Here is a 27447-nt window from a genome sequence, read left to right as displayed (position 1 = left end):
GTTGCTTATTTCATTACGGGGAAAGCTACATAAATCCACAAAATGGAGAGGACGCGGCGCGCTGGGAGTATTTGCATTTCTCCTCTCCTGCCTTCCGAAATGCCCCCACCCTCACGTTGCCCCCCCCCCCTTTTCAATCCCTCCCCCCGTTTAGTGCAGAGTGACTTTAATCATCACTTTCGCCAAAACACATTAAGCCACTGTGTCCGATGGTGAAGAGAGAGAGGGGGGGGGGGAGGCTAAATAAAAAAAAAAAAAACACACATTAGATTTGCAACGGTGATGCATCACTCTGGCATTACTTTGGAGATTAAAGAAGGGATGTTGCATTTCAATTGAGTGGTGTTGATGGTCGCTTGATAGATGACTGTCCTCGTCGTTCTTAACCCTACAGGAAGCGCCACCGGACTGCGCCCGGGAGAGAAAGTCGCTCTCACCTCCGAGTCCCCTCTCATCGCGCTCAACCAAACCCCCGTTAAGTCTCCCTCCTTTAAAATCCTTTTTTTTTTCTTTTTTTTTCTTTTTTTACCTAAACCTCAAAGCTTCCTCTCCCTTTTAACCCCCAAAAGAGAGCACCTCTACATCGAAAGATATTTATGCGGCTGTTTGATCATGTTCTCGAGTCAAAAACAACGCCTCCTTTGTAGGAGGAGATATTACTTAAAAGTGGATTGCATACATTAAACGTAAGCCAACACACAAGGTGAATTTGTGTGGTCTTTGTTACTGTATCAGTGTGAAAGGATGGATGTAAAGTGCTTGAGAGCTTAGGACAGGCAGAGACGAGATAGCGAGAAATGTGTTTAAAAAAAAAAAAAAAAAAAAAGAAGGCAATGAACCAGGGGCTTTAGCGCAGGGCTCAGAACGGGCAGGTTTGAGGTGGAGACAGAAAGCTTAATAATAAAACTGGCGGGCATAGAAAGAAACACAATGGGGGTAGGTACTCCCTAGGAAACAAAATGACAATATGAATTTGTTCTACAGAATCACAGTCAGTCCATGGGTTCAGCCCACCAGCAGACTGGCCCAGTGGGTGAGCTTTCCCGGCAAAATGTGTCTAAATATCAAAGGTTCGGGCAATCACCCCGGGACCCAGCTCTGGTTGCTGTGCATTGAGGGAGGGCACGCGAATGCCCCCAGGCTCATGCCCATCCCCATCCCCACGCCCTGGGACAGAGAGCCGTCAAAGTTGAAGTCCATGTTTTCACCGCCCATAAAGTCACTGAGCAAAATGGAGTCCACGTCACAGTCCAGGCTGTTGGGAGCGTTCTCCATCTCCAGGTTGGCCGTCATACGGCTGTGGGAATTGTGTGGTTGCCCCTGGTAACCATTGTTCCCCGACTGGTGGCTGTTGTGATAGTAACCATGCCAGGAGTCAGTGAGTCCCTGGTGGTACGAGTGGTGACGAGGATGAGGGGCAGACGCCAGGCGACACGGGTCCTGCGGGACTTCCATGACTCCGGCCGGATTCGGGGGCAGGGTGGGCGAGGTGGCGAGGTGAGGGCGAGGAGCGTAGTGACTGGACGACTTTAGGCTGTAGGGCTGCAGGATGTCGGTGCTCACCCGCGGGGAGAGGGCCTGGGGGTGCGGGCCGTTGTGCAAGGGGGTGTGTGGATTGTGTGGAGGGTGATTGTGCATGTGATTCGGGCCGGACCGGGAGCTGAGGTCGAGGCTGGCGGCGACTTTGCTGGCGTGCTCATGGCCGGGGACGTAATCGTGAGCTGGATGGGGCTTGTGGTTGTAGTCGAGGCCGGCTTTGTGACCCTGATTGTGGCTCTGGTCGAGGGCCGAGGTGTGGCCGTTGTGCAGGCTGCTGTTGCCATCTTGATTGTGCCCGCGGCTCTGATTGTGTTGCCTATGAACCCCATTCGTCCCTTGCGCCATGAGACTGTCCTTGCAATACGGCGAACTTGCGGTGAGGAGACTCTGCAGTGCGTTGTTTTCCGAATAACCCCTCATCTGGCTCTGATAGCTGGCGGGCTTGTTCTCCTGGATGGTCTCCATAGGTGCGTGGTGCCGGAGCATCCCAATGGAACCCTGATTGTACATGGGCCCGCAGTAGGCACCTTCCGCTTTCGGCCCGGGCACGTACGGGTAGCCGTTGCATTTCATTTGCGACTGTGCGTAGCTGCTCTCGTCTAAACTAATGGCCCCGGTAAGGTCGGTCAGGTGGGGCAGTTCCACGTTGGGACAGTGGCCGCCGGTGCCCAGCGCTGGGGAGCGGGTGCTGGTAGGGCTCGGGTACAGCCTCGGAGAAGCGGAACAAGACAAACCACCTTCTTCCGGTTCGTCTGCCTCAACTTCACCCAGAATTGGAGACAGACAACTGCTGAGAGTAGAAGCCGACGAGGAGGTCCTGGAATGAATGTCCGTCCAGGTGTCGTAGTCTTCGCCGACCATGCCCACAACAGCTTTCCCGGCTGGGCTTCCGTGCTCCGGGGACCCTTGCATCGTCGGGCCGCCTCCTCCGTGCCCAGGTGCCCGGCCGATTCCCAGCGCGCCGGCTCTCTTCCGGCTGATTCGACCTTTCGTTTTCAGGTAGCGGGTGCCGTTCTCCGTGGTAGCAGCACGTCGCCTCTGGCCCTTCCCCATCTTGCCCCCCTCTGGGTTCAGCATCCACCAAGAGCTCTTCCCCGTGCCTTCGTTCTGCACCCGAATGAAGCGACTGTGCAGGGACAGGTTGTGCCGGATGGAATTCTGTAGCAAAAACAGAAGAGAGAGAGAAACAAGAGAACATTAGAGTTAAATGATTACTTGACAATACAAAGAGGCTAGTTTGAAAAAAAATATAATAATCGATCATTGAAAATATGATCAATTGATCAAATAACTGTTTTTTGGGATTTACACATACTGACAAGAAATACATCATGCACTCAAGCATAGTCCCTTTACCTTTATGTGATGAAAGTTTCTTTTTAAAGGGCCTTTTGCTGTTTAATTAAACAAATATCACCAAAATAATTGTTAATCGAGGAGTCTTTTCAAAGACAGCTGAGATACCAATTACAAATCAAACAGTTGCTTACAGGAAAAGTCCTGCTGCTGCTCTTGAGGTGAGAGCCAAAAAGTCCTCAAGCAAGAGAATCTTTTTTCTACAAATAATAATCGAATTAATCTTGCATTTTTGCTAGCAAAAGAATGGATTAGAAAACAAAAGATTAATTTCAACAGCGTCACCATCTCGACCTGAACGCTAAAATGCACATTGATCATCGAAATCAAAGGCGCATTTATTCCACTCAATGGGTCATATATTCTGCTATCATTAAATTATGTGCCACAACATCTAGTGACTTAAATGCAATCTTTAACTAAATTGAAAAAGAACAAAAATATAAAAAAGTTAGACAAATCAAACACACAAATAGTCGATGCTTGTTAAGCGCTTTTCACCCATTCACTTTCATTCATACATCAATGTATGCAGACACTGAAGGCAAGGTGGGTGAAGTGTCTTGCCCAAGGACACAACGACAGTGTGCATCTTCAGGGGCTGGGATTTGAAGTTCAAACCCAGACTTTCCAATCATGAGACGAATAAGTATTAACGTGACCAAGTATATTTGCAAGAAAAGAGTTTGGGAGGAGGACTACAAATGTTATTGAGTTTGAATCCTAGCAAGGAGAAATTCATAAAAATAAAATGAATTCGATCCATCAAAAGTGAAATAGAGCTAAAAATACTCAAACCGAGAAACCGTCTGTTGCTTGTACTTAACACTGACTTCCCCCGCTTTGCTATGGATATCAGTCCCTTCATGAACACTTCCAGTTCCATCTTGCCCTTTAAATGCATACCCTGACAAGCAGAGGTGAGCGCGCATAAGTGAGAATTAAGGCTGTCTGAAGAAACCGGGGGTGGACTTGCGCCCGGCCAGAAGAGAGGTGGAGGGAGGCCAGGTGGAGCGAAGCAGCCGATCAATATCACCACCTGACCAAAGCTCTCCACACGCACAGCACTGACTCATAATACCGACATGCGTGCAGCCTCCACATCAAACCATCACCAAGGTTACCGAAAATGAATCACGCGCCGCAACCCAATCACAGACGGCCGGTATCGATTGCTCAGGCCCCTCCAAATATGAGCGATCTTACCCAGGGACCGCGGGAGAAAGGAAGGGGAGGAGGGAGGCGAGGGTGAGATTTTTCTTTTTCATTTCTTGTTTTTTCTTTTGGCATGAAGATTTGGACGCTCACCAAAACGACAGAGAGAAACTGAATGGGTGGTTAGGCTAAGACATGCTTGTTTAACCTCTTTTAAAAATCCTTGGCATAATTAACATGGCTGCGAGCAACTCCTCGACAATACATGAAGTCTTGCGGAATCTTCGGAATCTGTTCATTTGAAAGCGCCGTGTTTGCAATAAAAGAGGGAAAAAAAGAAGTCCTACAACTTAAGACAACTGCTGTGGAAAACATGTTTGAGTGGAAAAAGCTTTCTCTTGTGTTGCTTGCTTTGCTGCTTTTTGTTTGTTCGTTTGTTACATCAGTAAAATTGCGTTAAGAAAGACAGAGATCCAAATGAGACCTGCATGAACATCGCATAATTAAGTTTTCACACATTTCAAGTAACTTTATAGGAGAGGCACAAAAAAATGTTTCTTTTTCTGAAACAATGATTCCTAAAAGAGCCTATTTTATAAAGAACGCAAGGTTTAAACACTTATGCAACACCTGTTTACCCATGAATATTTAAGACATATGGTATATATATGTCTTACTATACAATCAACGCCTGTTTACAATTTGAACTATTACTAAAGCCGCATCTGTCTTGGGACAAAGTAACAGTAGCATGACTGCTCTTCATCCTCTTCAATCGCCAACAATCATAAATTGGTCACTTAAACACACTCATCCAGGCCATGTGTGAAGCATGAGGTATGAGAGGAGTATCTAATGTTTTCCTGAACACTTTTTTCTAAACACATACATCGCTTTTATTTCTACATTTGAAGCAATTTCCTCTATACCTCTAAAACTAGGGTGTTCAAACAAGATTGAAAAGTATACAAATGGAAACTGATCGGTAGTGAAACGTGCAATTGGCTGCATTTAGCCGAGACTCTGACTTTTATTTTCACTTCAAACCTTAGTTCCAGCTCTATGACACACTACGAATGTTTGGTGTTCAGGTTATGAAACTATAGAATATTTAAACTTGCTGTAAGAAGTACCAACTCTGGCTATTTAAGCTAATTCAGCAAGAAGCCTGAGGAACAACAAACAATTGTCTTTGGACCCTGGGCAATAGTTTGAATACCTCGGCTCTAAAATTGGCTGGTAAGACTTTTTCTTCTTCTATGTTTCCCACAGAATAGGGCTCAACATAGACTGCTATTTGATATCTTAATTTTGGCTTTAAAGTAACTTACACCCTTAAGATTTTCAATCTTTATAAAATAAATTTAGTGGGAGAGTATGGCAAAGTGGAATAAGCCTCCCCAAGCTCTCCATTTAAGTGGCAGAGTGACGGCTGTATAGTTAATCCACAGCAGCAGCAGTAGCAGCAGAAGCAGTTGAAGCGATTGAAGCCGGTGCCAACCTGGAGAGAGTTGATGAGATCTAAGCCTGCCTAAAGGAAGAGCTTAGCAGGGATACACATCATCTCAGCTGGCCAAGTTAGTTTAAGTACAGCGCGTTCGTCCAAATCGTTCCGCCTTGTGTCATTTTTCACACCCGCTTCAAATTCGCCATTCAGACGGGCTCCTTTTCAGCGCAGGCTCGAGGAGTTTTACCTTTTCATGGCTTTCTTTTGTAACCATTTAGAAACTGAGCAGCACAGACTAAATCTCTGTTTAATGCGTCTGTTTTGTGAAAGTTTTGGGGACAAGTGGGTTTGGGCACAAAAAATATGACTTTGAATTGTTGTTAAGTAAACTTTGTTTTATATAGGTGAACAAACTCCCGCACTTCGCAGGAAACACTTGGGTAGACTCACGAGGGGACTATTATTAAGTGTTGAAAGGGAAAAAAGAGAGAGTGATAGTTTTTAAGATGTACTCTTTGAATTTGAAAGGAACGTACAATATAGTACGTATAGTCAGTATGATTGTATTCTCTTTTGTGGCTTTAGCTTGGACATGCAATGGATTCTATTTAAAAATGCAAGAAGAAAGTGGAAGTCTAATGTAAAAGTTAGGTCAAAAAATGGTCACTAACATTGAATTTCCTATGGCAAGACAATCATTTGAAAATGACCTGCAGTGTGTCATAGTCAAGGTATTTGTGGCTTTGACCAAAAATGTCATCACAAAATGTATTTATTCATGACCAACTAAAAAATGCACCTGATTTTAATCCTCAATCAAACTCTTCAGTCTAGATCAGTACGTGCACACATTTGTAAAAAAAAATCTTAAAATTAATCAATTTATGGGGAGACGACAGGGATGCCCATTCTCCCCTGTGCTTTTTCTTTTTAAGACGCCTGCCGTTAACCCTCCTCCCCCTTTACCCTGCGCATGCAATCGCTCACTTTTCTTTTCCTCTCTGGAGATATCTATCTATTTCTGCCTTGTTTATTACCCGCACATAGCTCACAATCTGTGTCTCCTGGTATCTGTGGCCCTTCTCGATCTTCATTCTCTCCCCGCCTCCCATGCAATTTTGCCCCTGCTCGGCCCCATTCATCTCGGCGTCCCGGCCTCTCCTGATCACCGCATTGCTCATCCTTTCTCCCCTCTCCCATGCTCATTCACCATCACCTCATACAACTTTTGCACCCAGCTTGAACCAAAGATATATCATTCGGTTGGTCAGTATCAGAGGCAGGCAGCCATAGATACGTTTTCATAGAATAATATACACGTGTTAGTATAGAAGGAGATGGTTCAATGTTGGGCATCCGACCATTTAGCAAACAAAAGATGAGATGATGGAATGTGAATGTGTTTTTGCCATACCATCTGTATGTTTTCTAAGTTGACTATGTCTCTTATGGGAGGATGCCAGCAAATGAGATGTATTACTATTAAAACAAAATACAAATTGCATGTGGGAAGTTGAAATTTTATGACGAAAAGTTGAAATCATAGTTTTAATATTTATGTGCTATAGAGCTGTGGTTCCCAAAGTGGAGTGAGGAGACCCCTGGGAGGCCTCAAAGGCACTGCAGGGGGGCCCAAAACTTCTGCAAAACAAGTACACAGGGAAGAAAAGTTTTAAAGGAAATTGTTTATGTATTTTTAAAAATGCAATCAGTATTTAGCCCACAGCCATCGGTATCTGTACAACTTTACACATTCTCTTGAACACAGTGATTTATCATTATTGTGGAACACCCATGGGATTTTCGGAACGATAATGCTGCTGCAAAGATAATGGCTGTTCTGCAGTGATATAGGAAGAGGAATCACTCAATTTCTCATTGGTGGCTGTGTGGCAGGGGTGTCCAAACTACAGCCCGCGGGCAAACTGCAGCCCGCGGCCCACTTTTAATTGGCCCGCTGCAAAATCTAAAAATATAATATTATTTATTTGTTTTTTGCTTTAATTGAATATATATTAAAAAAATAAATGAAAATCCATTAATAGAAAGCTGCGATCAGGCTGTTTTTACTTTAAGCATATTCAATGAAAAAGCATAGTTAACATTTCATTGAATTTGCTAACTTTAATACAGAAGAGGTGAAGATCTGACTTCTCCTGAGTGCGGCCCAGTTGTTTGTATATTTTTCTGTATGTGGCCCTCAGTGAAAAAAAAAAGTTTGGACACCCTGCTGTATGGCAACGTTTTGTTAAGTCTACCTCTACCTATGTAACTTCCTGTTCACAGGGATCAATAAAAACGACAATTATATATATAATTATGTTCTGGTGAAAGTTGGTCTAATGTGACATGGCATAAGATAAAATAAAGTTCCCAAGGTAAATGTGTAATTTGGTGGTTATTTGGTATTTGGTATCTTAGAATAGAGTAACTTAAATCCCCTGCTTAATTGTAATTTAACCCATTGAAAAACTGGGGTACATTTTTTTTTTGGAGATGTAAGCTGCCCAGAAACCCAGGGATCTTGGTTAGGCGTCACCGGAGGATTAGCCAATGTCCTTTTTGATTAGAAAGAGAATTTAGAACAAACAAATGTGCAACCCAAACCACTTCTCGCTGCTCACTGCGCACCCCCTCCCTCCCCCCCCCCCCCCCCACTATAGTCCAAACCATGGTTACAGACAAGCCGGCCCCGCTGCGGAGACGTGGGAGCCCATTGTCGTTACAGCGCATTATGAAAAGCACAGCATCCCGAACAGCGGGTAATAGGTTCCCCAGCAAAATGTTTACCGGGGGAATCTGGAGCTTTAAGTGGCCCTCAAATGAGTCTTGCATCCTCCCCGCCACCGTCCCCATTCATGGAGAAAAGCGCCGCACACCAGGCCACCCCGGCACGGCACCGAACAGGTAATTTTCGTCCAATCCTCCACTCAAATCACGCTGCTATAGCTACCCTCCGCTCGCATATGTCCAACCGCACGCAAGGAGATTATTATTAACGCTTTTCATGCAATTCAAAAAGGGTCCACTCCAGACATCAGGTTAGCCGAAATTGCCGGGGAGGGCATTATGTTGGAATGGGCGCGCTGCTATGGACTTAATATAAGGTAAATATTGGATGATGCTGTTCGCTTGTGAGGCACAGGATGGAAGTGGCGGCAGTCGTGTCATCTAAGCTCGGCACATTAGTCTAAAATCACAGTCTATGATGACATGTTTCTAAATGTATTCACACCTAGTACGGCAAATTGTTAAACATACTTGAAGATAATTTAGCTTTTATATAGTGAAAAGTCCCAAAATAGTCTAAATAACACAAAGGCCTTTTTTTCCCTCATCTTTTCCTGATCAATAACTTCTGTTCTGATTTGTTCTGATCTTCCTTCCTTCTGATATTCCAACATTTCTATAAATTCAGACATAGACGTCACACGCCATCATACATTAAATAGTCTAGATTCTTGTTTGTGTTTGGAGACTACAGGTCAATGTAAACAGATTTGTTGTATCTGATACTCACTATACAATAGAGGAGGGGTCGCCAACATTTGTATTTGCTTTTACCCCGTGAGCTGCTTTTGTGAAACACAAGAGAGCTGCTTATGCTTCAATACACACTTGTGGAACTATGTGACTTAGGGGGATTTACTTGATTATTCTTCAGTTTGCTTGAGCTTCCACTTAATCTCTATACTGTATTTACTTAAATGTCTTGTAAAGGGCTGGGGAGCTACTGGCTGGAGAGATCTCTGCAATAGAGGTTATTGAACAAGATGTAGCTTCAAATAATGCGGTGGCAACAATAACAAAGTAAATCAGATAACAGTATATAGTCTGCTGATAAAGAGATTGTTAGTTGCTGACAAAGCCTTTTCGAAATGAGAGGAAAGACGTCCCCAAAGCTAAAAACCGCCCAGTACAGATGGTGGAAACAAAACCTTTTTTCTGCATTCTCCATTTGTATTGGAAAATCCATTTTCTTTTCTATCGTAGTCTGGCTTTTTAACGTAACAAGCTAACAATATCTGAAGGGTAAAGATAGACAAAACAATATTTCAAAAAGCAAAAAAAGTACCCAAAAATATCCCCTACTGGTCACTACTGTTAAATACACTGGTATACACAAATAATTTCATCAATAGTTTCCCCCAAACAAATATGGGCTAAAACCAGTCATATTAATCCTAAATTAAATAAGACTCTGCTAGCCACTTCTCACCATTTCAAGCCATGGCAACACAATCAAAACCAAATTGAACGATGACGCCAAAAGCCAGCGCGGCCACAATCTGAGGCAGCCCGCCTCAGGTGATCCGAGCGCAACATGACGGCTCCGACTGGGCGTAGCCATGGCAACAGGGTAAACTACAAAAAAAAAAAAGAGAGAGAGAGAGAGAGAAAGTGGGGGAGAATTGAAGAGTGGGGAGGAGGGGGTGGTTGTTGCTATTTGATGCTGCAGGCAACTCCAAACAGCCTTTTATCTGCGCCTGTCAGAGCGCTGCCTCCAACCCACCAGGGAGGCTCAATCAGCAGCAGTCCCAGCGCTAGCTACCTGCACCGCACCGTGATTAGCCGGAGTGAGTTGGTGTGGAGAGGGAGTAGGGTACGTACAACAATTACTGCACAAAAAACTAAGAAGAAGAAATTGTGCAGGAATACTTCCTGCACTGGCCAGCCGATTCTTTTCCTATAGACATTTCCGTCTTTTCCGACACTTTGATGGACGGAATTGACTCTGTGCATAACTTCAAATCATCACAACGCTGCCCAAGAAGTGACTTCCTGTTTCAATCCAGCGCACCAAAATAAAAGCACCATGTTATTCATTAGTTCAGCAGTTCATTAGTTGAACTTTCTTTCTGCCAAACTATTCACAAACAAAACACTTAAAATGTGTGTATTGAATTATATTCTTGTAATGTTGCAAACACCTGCTGAACAAATCAATGAGACGAGCTGTGTGCTTTTATTTTGGCGTGCTGGATCGAAACAGGAAGTCACTTCTTGGGCGGCGTTGTTGTGATTTGAAGTTATATGTTATGTGAGTCAATTGAAGCGCTGATTAACCAATCTGAGAAATGCGCGGTCCTTCTGTATCAACTGAAACATGGCGGCTCACGAGATTAGAAAGAAAATGGTTGAGGGTGGACAAAAGTGCGCACAAAAGCCCTCGGACACAACATTCTGCTGCCAAAATAATAATAATAATGCATCCATTTTATGCATAGCGCTTTTTCGAACACTCAAAGATGCTTTATCGTTCATTCACGCCAGACTGTTGTTGGCCAATCACTCGCCACATTCACTCAGACGAATCAGACCAATTTCTGCGGACCCTTACGCTTCTGGCTGCGAGAGATGGTCCTTTTTTTTTTCTGCAAGTTGATCATTATAGCCTCCAAACCTGATATTTCAAAGTGAGAAAGCACTGGTATTAAGGTTCCGAGCCAAAATAAAGGAGTGGTTGCGCGGTTAAAAACCCTCCGCTAGATGCACCAAATGAAATGTTTCACAAGCGCCGAGCACCGTCTGCGGCCCTCGATGTTGTATAGAATTCAATATGCGGCTCGCATTGAAAAAGTTTGGAGATTAATTAAATGCGAGAGAAGTTGCTCTGAATGACACAAGGATGTTTGGGGAGAGAAAAGCCTTTCCGCGTTTGAGGCATGACAGCCCTGAAACTTGACTGAAACTTTTTTTTTTTTGCTGTGAGAACTCTCGCAAAGGTCTGTGAGTCTTTTCTCTAACAGAGATGTAGTGTTACACATATATACGTACATTCTCTCATGATAACTTTTTCAATATCTGGAGCGAGGGAAACGTTCATTACGAGGATGTCACGGTTCTCGGTGCCCTTTAATTTACAGCCGGACAAAGACGGCGTACAACGGGGACATAAAGGTCAACTTGTTACTGGTCATTTCTGAAGCTCTAAAGATAGCCACTCACCTTTGCTTTTTATGAGGTTTAATTACAAATGAGGAGAAAAAAAAAAAAAAAAAGGGATGGCGATATAATCCGTTTCAAAGTTTAGTTTATCTCGGGCAAAAGAATGATTGTGTGCATTCAAGTACAAGAGCACCTACCTTGGAATGTAAGTAGCTCTTAAGGACTTCACTTTTGCCGCCTGACTGAAGAAAGGTCCAGCTGTCTCCACACATATTAGACTTTGATTACAATTGTGTCAGATAAACCTGCTTTGGGGCGCCTCAGCGTTGACGTAATACATTTTACAACTTCACATCATGAGCGCACATGGGAAAGTTTGAATGCAGAACAGATCAAGTCGTGAGTTGATGAGCTTTAAAAATGCCGAGGACACTTCCGGTGCTTCAAAAATCTAGGAACCAGCGATCAGACCGCTTTATAGAAGAGACACACAAATGAAACAGGATGGGAGTTGATTTTGCTGTGATATGTCCCTTTTAAAACAAGATAGAAGTCTGTTCAAGTGAATATTACGCAACTGGTTACAGTCAGACCACTCCAAGCACAAAATATTAGTGTCTTATCCAGACTTGAGTGCCTTCTGATCAGTGGAATCTGTCATTCTGTTTGCACATGACGGGCACACTCTCCTCTCGGCGTGTTTATACATATTAACTTGTCAGGAAGACGGACTCAGAAAGTGAAGGAGGCTGGTTTCCTTTTTGTGCTAAAAAGCAAGAGCCGAAGTGCTGCGGTGAGAGCGGGCATCCCTGTACGCTGAGCACCGTTCTGTTTCCGCAGGCCTCCTCCTCAGTATATCATACATAAAGAATGACTGGTTTGACCCTGACGCGGTGCCTTTCGCCGCTGTTGTACTGAGTCGGGGGATAGCCAGTCCAGCAGACAGCTAATGGTCCATGGACGCGCGCATCGGTCTTGGTGCTAGCTGCACACTTCTCACTAGGGAAAGTTTTCTTTTTTTTTGTTACGCAGTGACTGAGCTGGACTATTGACTGTACATACTGTGGGGGAAAAACAGTGAGGAAAAGTGTATAGCGCAGAAAATTATGTCAATACTGATTGACAGGGTCCTTTTTCAAATGTTCTTGATATTTTATATAAATAAATTGCATATTCAATTGTAATCTCAATACAGAAAACAAGATATTTTTGAAAAAAATCCATCCATCCAACATACTACTACCATTATATTGTCTGCTGTTAAAGCAGTACTAAGTAACTTGTTTACCTTAAAAAATCCTTTTCTTGGTTCCTCTGGGGGTAACACAAGTGTTAATGGGATGATTGGAGGGTCTTCCATCTCCCCCGGTGTCTCTGGCCAAAAAACTACAACTGCAATACCACCAATACAAACTAATGGAATCACGAAGAGGAAGCTAACAGGCTAACGGGCAAAGCTAACTGCGGGCTAGCGCCATTTAAAAAGAATTTACAGCCAAGTTTGAGTGAAAAAAAATTATCTCCATTGTGTAAGTGAATGTAAAATATCCAACTCTCCCTTTGTCTTTTCTGTCAGCGTAGTATTTACTCTCACGGACAATTAATGAGTAAAAAAAAACGTAACATGCTACGACACCTGCACTGGCGTTTATGGCCTCTATAGGGGCATGAGTTACTTAGTACTGCTTTAATGTGCAAAAAGAAAACTAATTGATTATGTAGATGTCCATATGTTTCTAATTTTCTCCATTTTCAAACCGAAATAGCTTCTTGACATTCATTTTTTAGTTGCGACTTAACTTTTTCCTACAATCTTGATTCTTTGCAGGAATTAGTTCATAAAACAATTTCTATAGGCCTGGGTATCCCGCTAAACTATACTAGTATGGTGTCAGAAAAAAAAGTTTAGGTACTACTGGTTTCGAAAGCAGGTTCCGAAAAACAAAAACAAAAAACAGTTTTCTCTTAAAATTTCTTTATTAGCATTTTTTTTTAAAACAGTTTTGAAGGAAGTGACTTGGTTTTTTCACTTCAAATAAATAATGCAAACTTCAAAGAAATAGTGTTTTATGGAACAAATGAACATTATTGTTTTGTTTTATGGTTCTATATGACTAATATTTTAGTATAGGTATCAAAAATATGTATTGTTCAGGTATCGGTATCAAAGTCCCAGTATTAAAAAACAGCAAAAAATGGATTTCACTTTGCTTGTCGAAAAAAACTGGTACAGCCACTTTAAATGCCCTGCTGCTTTTCACCGTATACACGCCATACGCTGCATGTCACGAACTTCAAACGTAACTTCCGATATCTTTTTTTATTTTGTTGCTCGCTAAAAAAACAAATCCTCAGATACCAGGGACCAGCCTCATTATACATCGAGCGTCCTTTTAAAGTATGCTCTTAATCTTCACTTTACTTTTATCTGGTTTGCGTTTGTAGCCAATGTATTGCACATTGAAATCACAATCACAAAAAGAGAAGCACTCCAACAGAATCAACGAGGAACATCTCATTAGACTTGTCGCCGCTGATCCTCCCATTCAATTCAGCCGGCTAATGCTAATCACTTCTTTCGTAAATGACCTGGCTTGCATCAGTCACTTGCAACAATATGATGCAACCTTTGGGGCTTTTTTTTTGTTTTTGTTTTTTTTTTCACCCTCTTGACATTTCTGCCCTAACAACTGTCACATGTGAGCTCTGAGAATGAGAATTGGTCACAGATAAAAGCCGTCCATATTCCGACGACGTTTTAATGAGAGTCTAGCCTCGAGCAAGCACATGGATATCCAATGTCAGGAGCAGCTAATCCGTATTTCATTTACAGTGAGGACACATATTACTATGCCCCTAATTTTTTTCATATTCCCTTTCTCAACAAAAGAGGAAAACTGGATGGTGTTGAAAAGAAAGCAAACGAAGATACATACAGTGCCGGTCAAAAGTTTGGAAATTGTGTGATTCTCATTGAAGGCAAAGTGCAGTATGTTTTATATTTTAAATTCTTCAAAACTGCCACCGTTTGTTCTTGGCATTTTCCCAATGGGCTTGATAAAGTCGTCACCTGAAATGGTTTCCAACAGTCCAGTCAAGTGAAGACCATTTCTGGTGACTCCATCGTGAAGCCCATTGAGAAAGTGTCAAACGTGTGCAAAGCAGTAATCAAAGCAAAATGTATTACTATTTTGAAGAATCTATTTCACTTTTTTTGGCTTAAAACGTTATTCCATATTCATAAATGAACGCCCTCAGTGAGAATCTACAATTTAAACAGTCTTGAAATATAAGAAAGCGCAATACATAAAAAAAGTTTTTCCATTCCCAGTACTTGTCATTGTAAAACATGATAAATAGGGCCTATACATGTCCTAAAATGACTTGTGCAACAATGAAGAGGAGATATAGCTACATCCTGCTCAGATGCTACATGATACCCTTTCAGCCTGCTACATATTTACAATACGCGTTAGCCTCAATGTACAGTTTCGACCCTCCCGCCCCTCCTCGCAACCCCACCCTAAACTGGCAATCACAGCTAATCCCTCTCCAGCCCGGGTAATCCCGTACAAGCCGAGGCTAATCCAGGTTAACTCCTCCGGGCTGGGCACTCCCGCGCCGGTGTCGCCCTCACACCGCAGATACCGGGGCGGGGATTGGAGGGGATCATGGCTGCTCCGGGGTTGGCACCGCCCCAAATTGGTCAGGCCAAGAAAAACAAGGCCAGGTTTACAGGGGGGTCTTTAACGCGCGGACCGACTGGCCTCGCCTACGTCACAATGTTGACGCTGCTTAAGTGGTACAAAAAACATGTTTACCACCATGCTAATGCTAACGCCGCCGCTTGTTTTGTAACCACAGGGACATCTCGAAACAAAGGACTGACGCAGTGTTTGTTTACAGGATGTTTGTAGGTCAGTGTGATGTGTTACCTTAAAGAAAGTCATCTGATTTATGCCTTTTGGGCCTCACTCTGCTTTTGTAGTTTTTTGTTGTCAAATAAGAACAAAAGATGCCTCAAAGAAGATTATGCTTAGTGATTGGATATGTGTTATTTATCTGTGTTAATTTGTTAATCATCTTTGTTAAAGGCCTTATACCTGCTCTGTTTTGTCCCCTGTCAACACATAGCAAACTTCATGAACTCGCAAGCTAGTTTTCGTTAGCCTTTTTGTGACCCTGAAAGTTGTGAACGGTGCTTGTAAACTCTATGAAGATCTGGGATTTTAAAAGCTTTGGAATGAGTCTGGACGACAGTTTCATTTCCTCACTCTGTTTTTCATTGTTTGTAAATTTTTACCCCCCCCCCCCCCAATAAAATCAGGTACAGGGCCTTTAAAATCAATCAATCAATAGGTAGACGTGATTTTGTCAGCATTCTTTAAAGGGACACTGCGTAACATTTTGGACTGCACTGTTGCCATTAGTGCAAAACATGCTTCTATTGACCAGCTCGACACGAATCATGCCATTACTGCAGGGAATAATAAAAGAATGGATTTGGATGAGAACCTATAACCTATTTTGATCTCAAATTCTACTGACTTTAGTCACATCTCCATGGAGACGAGCTGGAGACGCACCCACTCCTGGAAAAGTTACAGTCATGTCTTAGGAGAGCTGAGAGCTGTCTTAGGACAGCAAAAAACACATGTTTGCTTGTACATTTATGAGGTCTTTTTCCAATGATGAAATGATCTATCATAAAATAAATGCTAGTATTTCCATTTTATTTATGAGTAAAAGTCTACGCAGCGTGCCTTTAAATTTGAAAACAAAAAGCATGCCATTGTTTACCCTGAATAGAATGCTTTAGCAAAAGTACCCAATGTTTTAAAAAAAAAAAGGATTCCCCTGAGCTAGGTAGCCATTGAAAGTGTTGGGTTCTTACCAAACACTCCACGATGACGGAAAGCTTTACGAAAAATCAACAGCTCAAAATGGACAGATTTTGTGATTTCCGTTTCAGTACACACCCCGACTAAAGTTTCTTCAAAGCCGCCCGTTCAGTTCTCGGGCCGGGCGATTCTAGCATGCGTTTGTCAGTCGGCTCGCGGTGTTACAAAGACGATTGGAACAGACGTCGCAGACTTGGAGTGGCGTGTACAGTCGTCCGCAGTGCTCCCCCGGCTAACAGGCTTTGCAGAAGTCATTAGCCTCTGCTCAATCAGCTCTATACCTGCCCAAGCCCTGGCTCAATTCCTCTCAGCCGCTATTGATCCCGATTTCAAAATGAAGCACTTAAGACCTCTTGATCAAGCTGCTCCTTAATCTAGCGCTAAGGCGATGGAGACCTTTCCACCCGCCAACTGCCTCAGAGCGACTTATTACTCTGACAGGGAACCGCATAGCCCCGTGGATTCAAAATGGCATTAGGCTAATACATTTACAAAAGCTGTTTCAATGTATAAGGGGGTTGTAAGTGGAAAGCAAACAAAAGGATGGAAACTGGAGGATTCTGCGGTTCCGGAGTTTGGCCATTTTTGGATTAGTAAAATGACATTGTACGGTTTTTTTTGTGCAAATATTTCAAACGCCTGACCTATTTGTGTCCCCTGATATGAGAAAACGTTCAACCACCACTGATCTTTGTCTCCCTTCCTCCTTCTCCTTCTTCTTTGTTTCATTGCGTTGTTGTAAATGTCTCTCATAAGAATTTACGGGGGGGGGTTAAAAGTTTAATCTTAGCATTCATTTTGTCGAACGCACGCAAATGGCAGGACGCGACCCGCTTTTGATCTTTTCAAATGACTGTAATTTTCAGCGTAAACATTGACAGCTCCTAAAAAGCCCTGAATTTGCTCGGTGCTCGGAGCTCGGTGCGATGACGAAAGCGATATGTTCTCGGGCACGAGGGGCGGACGGGGGAAGCCTTTCTTCTCAACGGTCATTCGACTTTTAGGTTCCTCTGCGGAGCCATGATGTTCGACTGTGGAAGCTGTAATGGCGCACGCTCTCAGGAGGACTGGGCTGAAGAGGTTTACCATTCGCCGCCGGCCACGGGACGGGAAGCTCGAGTTCTGCTCCGGGTTTGTTTTATAGACTGCTTTAACTCTTGTCTTCTCCACTTGAGAGAAGTTTGGACAGGGTTCCGATTTGTGAGCGTCCGAACACATGTCAAAACACACCAACTAAATGTATCAAACGGCATGTGCCACAGCAGTTTGAGACATTCATTTTCTCCTTTTTTTGTATCCATGCGAATGTCAAACGTTCTAGAAAGAGGTATTCTTCATCTTTGTGTGGAGCTTTTCCTGGGGCAATAATAACCTAGTTGCGACGATTTTATAGACTGCACAGCCATGTCTCTGTCAGATTTATACAACTTCTATACGTCTGAACGAGGTCTATAAAAAAGGCTACACCAGCTCAAAGTTTATGCTAAACTACATCGAAAACAGGACAGAACCCATGAAGGATTAGACCAAAGGACAGACGAATAAAAGCAAGAGATAAATTGGCCACGAAATACAAAAAAAACAGACTGAAAAAGTTCCTTTGGTCTGATAATGACATGTCACAGCAGCAGTTGGATGACTCTTCTGACGACATGTTGAGGAAAAGGCTAACAGCACTTATGCCTATTGTCTGGAACTGGAATAAAGACTGACACTGAAGAAAACCTGACAATCCCCCAACGCAACCGACCAGTGGTACCAGAGCCCCTGTGGCGGTCACAAGATTCTTTCATGGGATCCAAATGGGAGCAAATGCCAAGGACTTTGGATAAAAGTTAGCTATTTTAGCTATAATCTGGTCTGGTACATCTTTGTCACAATATTTCAAAACGACCAAAGATGTTGTTAGCATTTGCCCTCTCCCAATGTATTCCAATAGCTCTGAACGGGGGTGAAGTTGGAAGCGACCACGCTCTTCCATGGGCACGCACAAAGACAAGACAGGTATGCATCAACTCGTCTAAGCTCAGGTAAGAACATATCAAAGTATGGAAAAAACTGTGTACCCTCACAAAAAGACCAAAGATGTTGTTAGCATTTGGCCTGTCCCAGTATATTCCTATAGCTCCAAACAGAACATATCTCAGTATGGAAAACGGTGGCCCATTCCTTTAAATAATCATAAAAGCAAGGTAAATGCTTGCTATCTGAGCCGGTTCCTAGACGGCTAACACATTTGTTAGCCGTCGAATTCCAGACCTGTTTGAATTGAACGTTCTATCCCAAATGAATCGGGAAGACAGACACGATACTAACGTATGGTGAGGCATCTCAACATATTATAAGATGATGTTTAATGGCCACTGGATTTGTGTCCGACCCCACAAAAGCAAAAAAATGAGTTAGCATTGAGCTCGGAGGACACTTGTAGACGCCATTTTGTATCTGAAGCAAAATCAAGGTCTGTATTCTGACTTCTAACTAGGCTTTGACCTCGCCTACGTGTGGTTGATGAGTTGACAACAGCTGAAAACATCTGGATCGTTCAGAACTTGCTATGTTTGGTGGCCAATGCAAACGGCTACAAGAAAAAATACATGGAATCTGAAAAATCTCCCGGACTAGCCTACTTACTGACTTACCGCACACGTCGCTAGGATCGAACGCCGCTTCTCCTTCCTATGTTTTTCCCTGAACCACCGATACATGAGGTAACCTTGACAACACTCGAGCTTAATTTGACCTCATTCTGCCTGCAAATAGTTTAGCTAACCCTTTCGATTCCAGCCAACACTATAAACGCCATTCAATTGCATTCTTGTCGGCAACCTCCGTGGTAAGTTCACGGCACTAAAAACCCGGGAAACACGCTGGCATTTCCCGTAGCCAGCAGTCGCAGCCCCGCTTTAGACGAATCAATGCAACATCTTGTAATGGATTTTGTAGTGCATTCCGCTTCACATTTTAAGCAGGCGCGGCCCACCTCTTAATTTATAACGCATTCCACGCCGCATCGGAGAGGAGGGCCTTTAAATTCCAACCTGCCGCTCCATTAGATTAAACGGGCCGCATTTTTTGGAGGGCTGAGAAGTATCCCGAGTTTCCCCCCATACTCTCGCATTATTTATTAATCCATTTCGCACCGCCACGAGTGATTATGCACGCTCCTGTCAATGGGTATCGCTCTGTGGCGCGCGTTTGTCGAGGGGGGGGGGGGAGATAAAAGAGCTGACTGCGTTCATTGTGGAGGGTTTTATCGTATGGAGGCGGGTGTGACGAGGGGAGGGGGGGGGTTGCCAGTCGCTGTGGCGGGTATACCGTGGTACTCGCGTCTGCTAAGCCTGTCTGGAGGCGATCGATGGAAATTAGTCGGTGCTAAAGACGGACTTCCTGCGCGCGGGCTGACTCCTCTGATGTCACGGTGGCGTCTTCGCCGGCTCATGGAGAGGGGAGAGCGAAAGTAGGAGGGAGCAGAGGAGGGGGGTGGACCCGGGGTGGGGAAGGGGGTGGACCAGGGAGTGTGAGAAAGTTCAGGCCGGGGCATGGGCAGAGATGGGGGGAGAAGGTGCTATTCTAATGGGCGTGCAGGTAAAATGTATTGTCCGGAACAATGTTTCCCAACCGGGGGTACTTGAGAAAGTAGATGGGGGTACTTGGAATGATTTTTAGATTGAAAACAGGTACTATTTCAAAATGATTTTAAAAGAAAAGTTCGGCAACACTTTATAATAACTACACCCTATTTAGCCTTAATGAATTATAAAGTAGTTGTGAGTTGTGTGAAGTGATAGTCACGCGTAAAGGGACTATACACAGTTTAAAAATGTTAAAATTGTGTATTTTCCTCCCCCTACATGTTCCAGCAATGTCCTAATGTGTAGAATGAGCTCAGACCTGTTCACTGTCACTCAAAAAGTTGTTCATTCGGGACCAAAGTGCCGTCATGCACAAGCTTAATATAGAAGGTGCAGTTACACGTGTGACCAGAGGTGGCAGTAGTGAGTATAAAATGGCCAAGTTGCATCTAGTCCCTTTAACTAATGAAATGTCCTTGATGAATTAAGTGTTAACTCATCATCTATTAAGGCTAAATAAGGTGTAGTCACAGCAGAGTCACTGAAACTTCATTTTAACAGTGTTTTTCAGTTAAACCTTGGAATTTGCACGTTTTTAAGTCGACTAAATACTGAACAACCAGAGGTTAGTTGATCACTTTGGTAACATTTTGGCAGGATCCTCAAGACAGGGAGTCCTTGGATTATAAAAAAAAACAACTTAAGGGGTATGCAAGACAAAGAAAGGTTGGGAACCACTGGTCCAGGAAAGCAAAGCTTGTTAGTTAGTGGCTAAATGGTTCTCAAACTGTTCACACCAAGCGAATTGTAAATATTCGTTCATATTTATGAAATAATCTTAAAGTTTTGATATTGTAGAATGGGCTGAAGCTGTATAGGGTTCTCTATAGTTGGGACACATCCTTTCTTTTGAAACAGATCCACGTCACCTGGGCTGATCGAGCCGATGTCCAAAATTGTATTTATTCAGGATTACGTTTCGGCATAACCTTCATCAGATCATTTCTTTTTTCCTTTTGCTTTTCAAAAAAGGAACATCCTCAACATCTGGACCTCTGTTACCACTTTTAGTGTGCGTTACTCCTCTCACCTAGGCTGATCGAGCCACTGGTTCAAGAAAAAATGATCCGGAGGAGGCAATAAGGCAGAAACATGAGCAAATAGTAGCTACAATATGAGTTTAGAGCGCTAATCTCAGGCAGAAACATGGCTGTTTGGTCAAAGGTCAATAGAGGCTGAACACAAAGGACACACAATAAAAGTCACTACAATGAATTACTTAAAAGCCTATAATTGCCAAGTTCAAGTTCAGGACCTTGATCCCCAAGTCCAAGTCTCTTAAAATAGGGGGTATTATGCAACATCAACTGTACAGAGCTTTTTACCATGTAACAATGTTGCTCTGTGTTGTGTTTCCAGGCACTGGCGCATCTTTGAGTAATCTTTGAATCCTCAAAAGCTCCTCCTGAGGTCTAGGAAATGCTTAACAACACCCGTCATAGCTACAGCCACACTGACTTTCGTTTCTATCTTTTTTTCTTTATTGAATCAGCTGCGCAGCGAAGAGAGGCAAGTCGAGGGGGTGGGAGGGGCTTATGGGGAGATTGTGTGAAATTCAGGAAGCGAAAAAGCAGCGTATTTTCTTTCGGCAGGTTTTGCGTCAGTATCGCATTTTCTCACCAGCGCACGAAGTCCGTGATAAAAGCATAAACCCGCCTCTTTCAGAACCCTCGGACAGCATTTCTGTCGCTACAAACGTCGGCTCCGGCGCTGCCTGGCAAAAGCACACACTGTGCTTGTCTCGTCTCTGTTTACCACGTCCCAAAAGCCCCAGCGCTGACACCGCGATCACAGCTCCCGTCTGAACCGGGCCACCTCCATGAAAGGTGCACCACTTAGCTTATCCTTCGCGCCGCAGCACCAGGGACCAGAGCCACAGCCCGCAGGCGACAGAAGGCACCACCGACTTCACACCGCTCTTCCCCCGCGGCGCACCCCCCCCCCCAATGACTCCCTCTAGGGGGCGGGAGAGGGCGGGGGCGGAGGCGGGGGGGGGGGGGGGGCATCCACAAACGAACCAGAGGCCGAGCTGAGAGGAGAGACAGAGAGGGAGAGCGATCGCCTAAGGGCCCGGGGCGAGAGCGCGAGGTTCAGCGTCCCAACGGAGGAGACTCTAATTGGCGCCTTAGCGGAGGATCCCGGGCCGAGTGGATGGATGGATGGACGGATGGATGGACGGATGGAAGCAAGGAGGCGAGGGTGGGGAGGAGGAAGTGCGGAGCCCGGGGGCGGGACCAGGAGATAAAAATAGAGAGAGAGCAGATTAACGAGCATCTGAGAGCGGGCGGGGAGTCGGGATGCCCTGCTTGAGTGTAGGAGAGGAGCGGAGGGCAGGGTGGGGTTAAGAGGGCCTGTGCTGGACCTGAGGGGGAGGGAATTACTCATCTCATATCTCACGGGGAGAACACAAACATAAAATACTGGAGTTATCGTTCACAAAAAAAAAAGTTTGATGTGTTCAGTTGACTGGTAATGCTGCTGCTTCACCTGTTTACCTGCTTAGGGTTTAGGGTGAGTCATTATGCATATCCAAATCTCAAAGCGTGTTGACCGGAGAGCTTGCAGACTATTACGCCAGTGTGATGCCTCATTTGAAAGCCAAGACCTTCTAGTTTCTTAAAATATGTGTGAGAGAAACACACTTTACAGCATTTCACCCGGAACTGTCCAACACTTTGCACCTCTCGGCTATACTTACATTATTATAACTTTCTTTCTTTTTTAAATTTGGTATAGCAACAGTTGTGTCTGGGGGGGCCTCAGAGGCACTGCAAGGGGGCCTCCAAAAGGTTGACCACACCGGTGTTAATTTCATCGACTAAAATATTTACTCTTAATTTTAGTCAACGTGATATTTCTGCTGACTAAAATTGGACTAAAACTAAATTAAAAGTTTTTTCATGAGTCTAAAACTATGACTAAAATTTTGGTAAACTAAAATAAGGCTAAATAAAAATGAAAAGGAGAGACTAAAATCATCCAAACTTCTATTGACAGTCTCAGATCATCTATCTTCACGGCCAAAGGATCAGCTCTGAGCTTTGTTCATGTGGGAGCAGCTCCACGAAGCAGGACCTTGATTAAATATGATTATAATGAATATTATAAACGCAAAGAGAACTAAATTTGTCTTCTATTTAGTTGACTAAATTAAAGTTGTCAAAATGAACACTGGACCACACATCATTTACTTGAAATGGGTTGAGTTTGAATTGACGTTTAAGTGCACTTGTTCAATAGTAAGAATGTATTTAGCCAGTAAGCACTTACTATTAAATTATGAGATATTAACGAGGAAATATCTGAAATATTCTTTGAAAAGAGTGAATTTATAATCCTGTGGGTTCTTTGGATCAACAAAGTGATGAGTTGGTGATGTATCTCTCCTGGCAAAGTTAGGAGTCTATTTTTCACCAATAAAAAAGATGAAAGTCATTCATTCTTTATTAGCAGAGAGGGTCCGTATAGATTTAAAAGAAAGTGACTTAAAAGATCAAATAAATGCTTGTATTTTATTATTTTCATAGGGTGAAACGTGTAGAATGGCTGCTTTTTAATGGTTGTTTTTTAATTTTAACATCCATATCGCAATAAATGACCGAAGTCTTCCATCTGGGTTAGATATATTGCAAATATAGCCTAAAACAGACACAGCAGAATAGTTTCAGTCATGATACTCCTAATTTAGTTCATTTTATCCCTCCTTTGCTTCAGATTGGGGTGATATTTGTCACTGCGACACTTACAAACGACAAACATCCCCGCCGGCGCGCGCCGAACAAAGCCGTGCCCAATTTGTCTCACATCCTTTGTCCTCTCCACCTTTAGCAGGCAGTCACCTCCACCCGTCCCGGCGGAGCGTTCACACGCCAGGTGGACTGGGTGACACCTATGGGAGACGCGGCGGGGCTGACACCTTGGGGAGGTGCAGGAGAAGCTGAGGAGGAGGCCCCGCGCTAGCACCTGCTCACCGGGTCTCCTGAGAGCTCATCTGTCACGGCCCCTTCGCACCAGCACGCACCACGCGCTAATCTCAGCATACGGAGGAAGCACGGTGGAAAACGGCCTCCGTGACGGACGGGAAGGGGCCACGAAGTGACGGTGTGAAGACTGACATGTCTACAGCTCCGGTGCTCATGCCTTTGTAGGACAGTGCATTACTTTTGTGTTTCTGAGTGGACATGTAAACGCATGATCGTGGCTTAAAACATTCTTTCCAGCACCTCGGAGTTGATATTCATGACATTTTCCTGACATCACTTGGAGGGCAGGAGCTACAGCTACATGCTATAAACATACAATACACACTTTTGTTTTGTTAGATAGATATGCACCGACAAATAGAACATAACAGACAGACAGACAGACAGACAGACAGACAGACAGACAGACAGACAGACAGACAGACCACAACAACACCAACAGATTATTACATAACCCAAAACTTTATCCTTTATAAAATTCATAGACTGTAAATGCAGAATGGACTAAATCAGGGGTGTCAAACATAACATTGAATCCGGCCCATGCCATGTAGAGCATAAATTCCAGAGTATGTAAAAAAAAAAGTACGTCTCTAGCCCATTCCTGTGCGGAGTTATGATTTTTGAAAGAATAACCAGACTGCTCATTCTAGCCACTAGGGGGCATTAAATAAAAATAAAAAAAGTAAAGACTTCCACACGTGTCCAGCAGAGGGCACTGACATAACAAAAGCTCAGGATATAAACAACACATTATATAGCCCCAGGGCAGCTGTGGCTTCAATAACAGCTTACCACCATCGAGTGTGGAGTGAATGAATAATGACTACTATGTAGTACTTTGAGGAACTTGTGACACAGGCTTGTAAAGTGCAATACGAGTGTAAGCCGTTGTTATTAATGAAGCTACAGTCAAGTTGGGGCTTTGACCAAATCACAGCTTATTATTATTCATTTATTGTTCAGCGTGGGCTAACTGAAACTCGTTCATGCTAGCAATTTAGGTGCTCCGTTATTTAAAATAGAATATGAAAACAGCAAAAGGAGGGGGCAAAGTAGGACGGTGTTGCAAGTGTTAAGACAAACACGTGGAGGTCAGAATGACAAGCCTGTGTTCAATAATGACTTAAAGAGGGGCAAAAACGTTTCAAAGTCCATTAGAGAAAGGAACGTCCGGAGTCGGCCCCATCTTCTTACGGCTTCAGGAAGGAGGAGGCTATAATGAGTCCATTCTTCATTTACAGTGATTCTATTAGAGAGACATGCAAGCATTACCATGGGGCTTGTTTCAAACCTCAAGAATGTCATGTGGACTGTAACTTATTAGAATCGGCCCGGAGCGCTCTCTACAGGCAGCAATGAGAACGGGGGGGGGGAATAAGAAAACAAGCTTCTTTTTTCCCCCCAGTGGTTTTCAGTGGTGCCATAACACAATTTGAGTGCGGACTTGTTCAGAATGGATTGGGCGATAATTCACGGATTAATGAAAGAACAATGTGTTAATGGAAATTTAAAAAAATCAAGGTCTTCAATTGTGTATCTGAGAGCAAACACGGTTCGGTGTTAGGTGAAAGTGCCGTAACCCGGGCTCTGACCTCTTTGCGGTTACGGCGAAGAAGTCTGTCTTCAACATAATCACTGCTTGTCTGTGAACACAAGCTGCGAAATGATATCCTCCATCTTTGAAACCAGCAGTAATGTTTGCTAGCAGCGGGTAGCGCCGCATTACACTGGATCTGCTCTGCGCTGGATCCTTCACAAATGGAGTTTAAAGCTTTGCGCGAAAAAATTGGGAAAAGAGGTGAAATTCCCTTTAAAAAAAATTGAGGTTTTATCGGGTTGTATGACAGTGGCGACGCATGTTGAGAAAATAGTCCCGAAATGTACCAGAATATAGGAACTTTACAGGTGTTTGAAATGCCAGCCACCCCTACTTTCTTTCTGTCCAAAAGCAGGAGCATCTGAGCACACGTCTTTGTAAAAAATGACAAAAGCTAACAGTCTGGCTAACAGTCGTTTCTACCTCTGTCCTGATGCCCATTCCATAGAGGCCCAGTCAGTTTTTTGTTCTGTTTTATTTTGTCTTTTGCCAATAGGAATAAAAAGGAGAAGCCACGTTCCATCCTAGCGTATGTGGACACTTAGCAACTTTGGCTAGTCTGGGCAACTTTTCAACGATGCAGATGTTTTCGACTCTTGTCAACACATCGACCACATTTATGTGAGGTGAAAGCCTAGCTAGAAATCATTAATGAAAGTACAGACCTTTGGGGATTTTACTTTAGATACAAATTAGCTTATAACAGTGTCCTCAAAGCTAAATGCTAACTCATTCAGTTGAGCTTTTTGTGGGGTCGAATACACATCCAGTGGCCAATAACAATCATCTTATAATATGTTCAGGATAAAGAAACCTCAGAAATTATATACAGATGCCATGAACACACACCTCACCGTACGTTACTATTGCGCTTAGCCTCCCTATTCATTTGTATGGCGATGGAGCGTTCAATTTAAAACGTGTCAGGGATTCGATGGCGAACAAAATGTGTGCATTTGTTGGAAGGCTCAAATGGCTGTCATTTTGACGGTGGCGCCATTTTAAGATCTGGAAGCCAAGTCCAGCTTGTGAGGTAGGATTTGCTTTTAAACAACAACAGCCTACCAGAGACTACTGCAAGGCAACACTTCTTTTTCACTGGAATACTCTTTGACTATGCTTTTTTTTTAAGAAGTAGTAGTAGCAGTAACAGTAGTTGTAGTTGTAGAGCAGTTATACGTTTGTTAAGTGTGACGTCACGACTTCCGCGTCCGGGTACTAGCAGACAAAAAACCTTTAAAAAAAAACTTAAAAACAACCATCAATATTTCTGAAATTCAACGGAGAGTTACTGAACCTACTTATTTCTCAGACTTATTAGCCAAAAAATCTGCACCTACTGCTAAAAAGGTAATATTTACTAAAGTCACTACTTCCGGGGTTAGCGTAGCTGCTGCGCCGTTAGCATTTATCTCCGCTAACCTGGATGTAGCGATTTTGGTAAATATTACTTTTACAGCCGTAGGTACAGCATTTTTGGCTAAAGGGCCTGATAAATAAGTATGTTCAGTGACTCTCCGTTGAGTTTCAGAAATATTGATTGTGGTATTAAAGAGTTTTTTGTAGTTTCTCGCACATCTCGGGAAGTAGAACTGAAGTAGAACTGTGACAAACGTATAGGAATTGTATTATGATTTAAAGTGATGGTCTGTAAGTTTAAATGTTTTGCAAATGTAATAGATTGAGTATAGTTGGCCTGGTCTGAAATTTAAGGTAACATAAGTAATATTACATAATTTTTAAAAAGTAATCGAAAGACCCTCCAATTGCTGATTGGTTTCAGACGCTAATCAGAAACTCCGGGATATGGCTTCGACCAATGAGACAAGCTTTCCTGTGGTCCAATCAGGAGACAAGGGGGAGGAGCTTGATCATTCCTGTTCCTGGTCCCCTCAAACTTGCAGACTATCACTTTAGGGCATTGCAACCATAACTCTCAAGC

At 43.5% G+C, this 27447-nt stretch overlaps 1 protein-coding gene across 1 annotated transcript in view; it reads right to left on the bottom strand.

Moving 5' to 3' along the window:
- Nucleotides 1-231: 231 nt before the first annotated feature.
- foxo6b (forkhead box O6 b) overlaps nucleotides 232-27447 on the bottom strand; it is a 76078-nt gene continuing 48862 nt past the window's right edge. The window contains exon 2 of the mRNA XM_079571248.1: nucleotides 232-2697. Within this exon, the coding sequence (XP_079427374.1) occupies nucleotides 1081-2697 (1617 nt within the window). The 3' untranslated portion in view covers nucleotides 232-1080. The remainder of the gene's footprint in view (nucleotides 2698-27447) is intronic.

This window comes from Gobius niger (assembly GCF_951799975.1).
Source record: "Gobius niger genome assembly, chromosome: 14".
In the NCBI taxonomy this organism is placed as follows: domain Eukaryota; kingdom Metazoa; phylum Chordata; class Actinopteri; order Gobiiformes; family Gobiidae; genus Gobius; species Gobius niger.
Note: the sequence above shows the minus strand (reverse complement) of the source record. Positions and strands in the feature narration are given on the sequence as shown.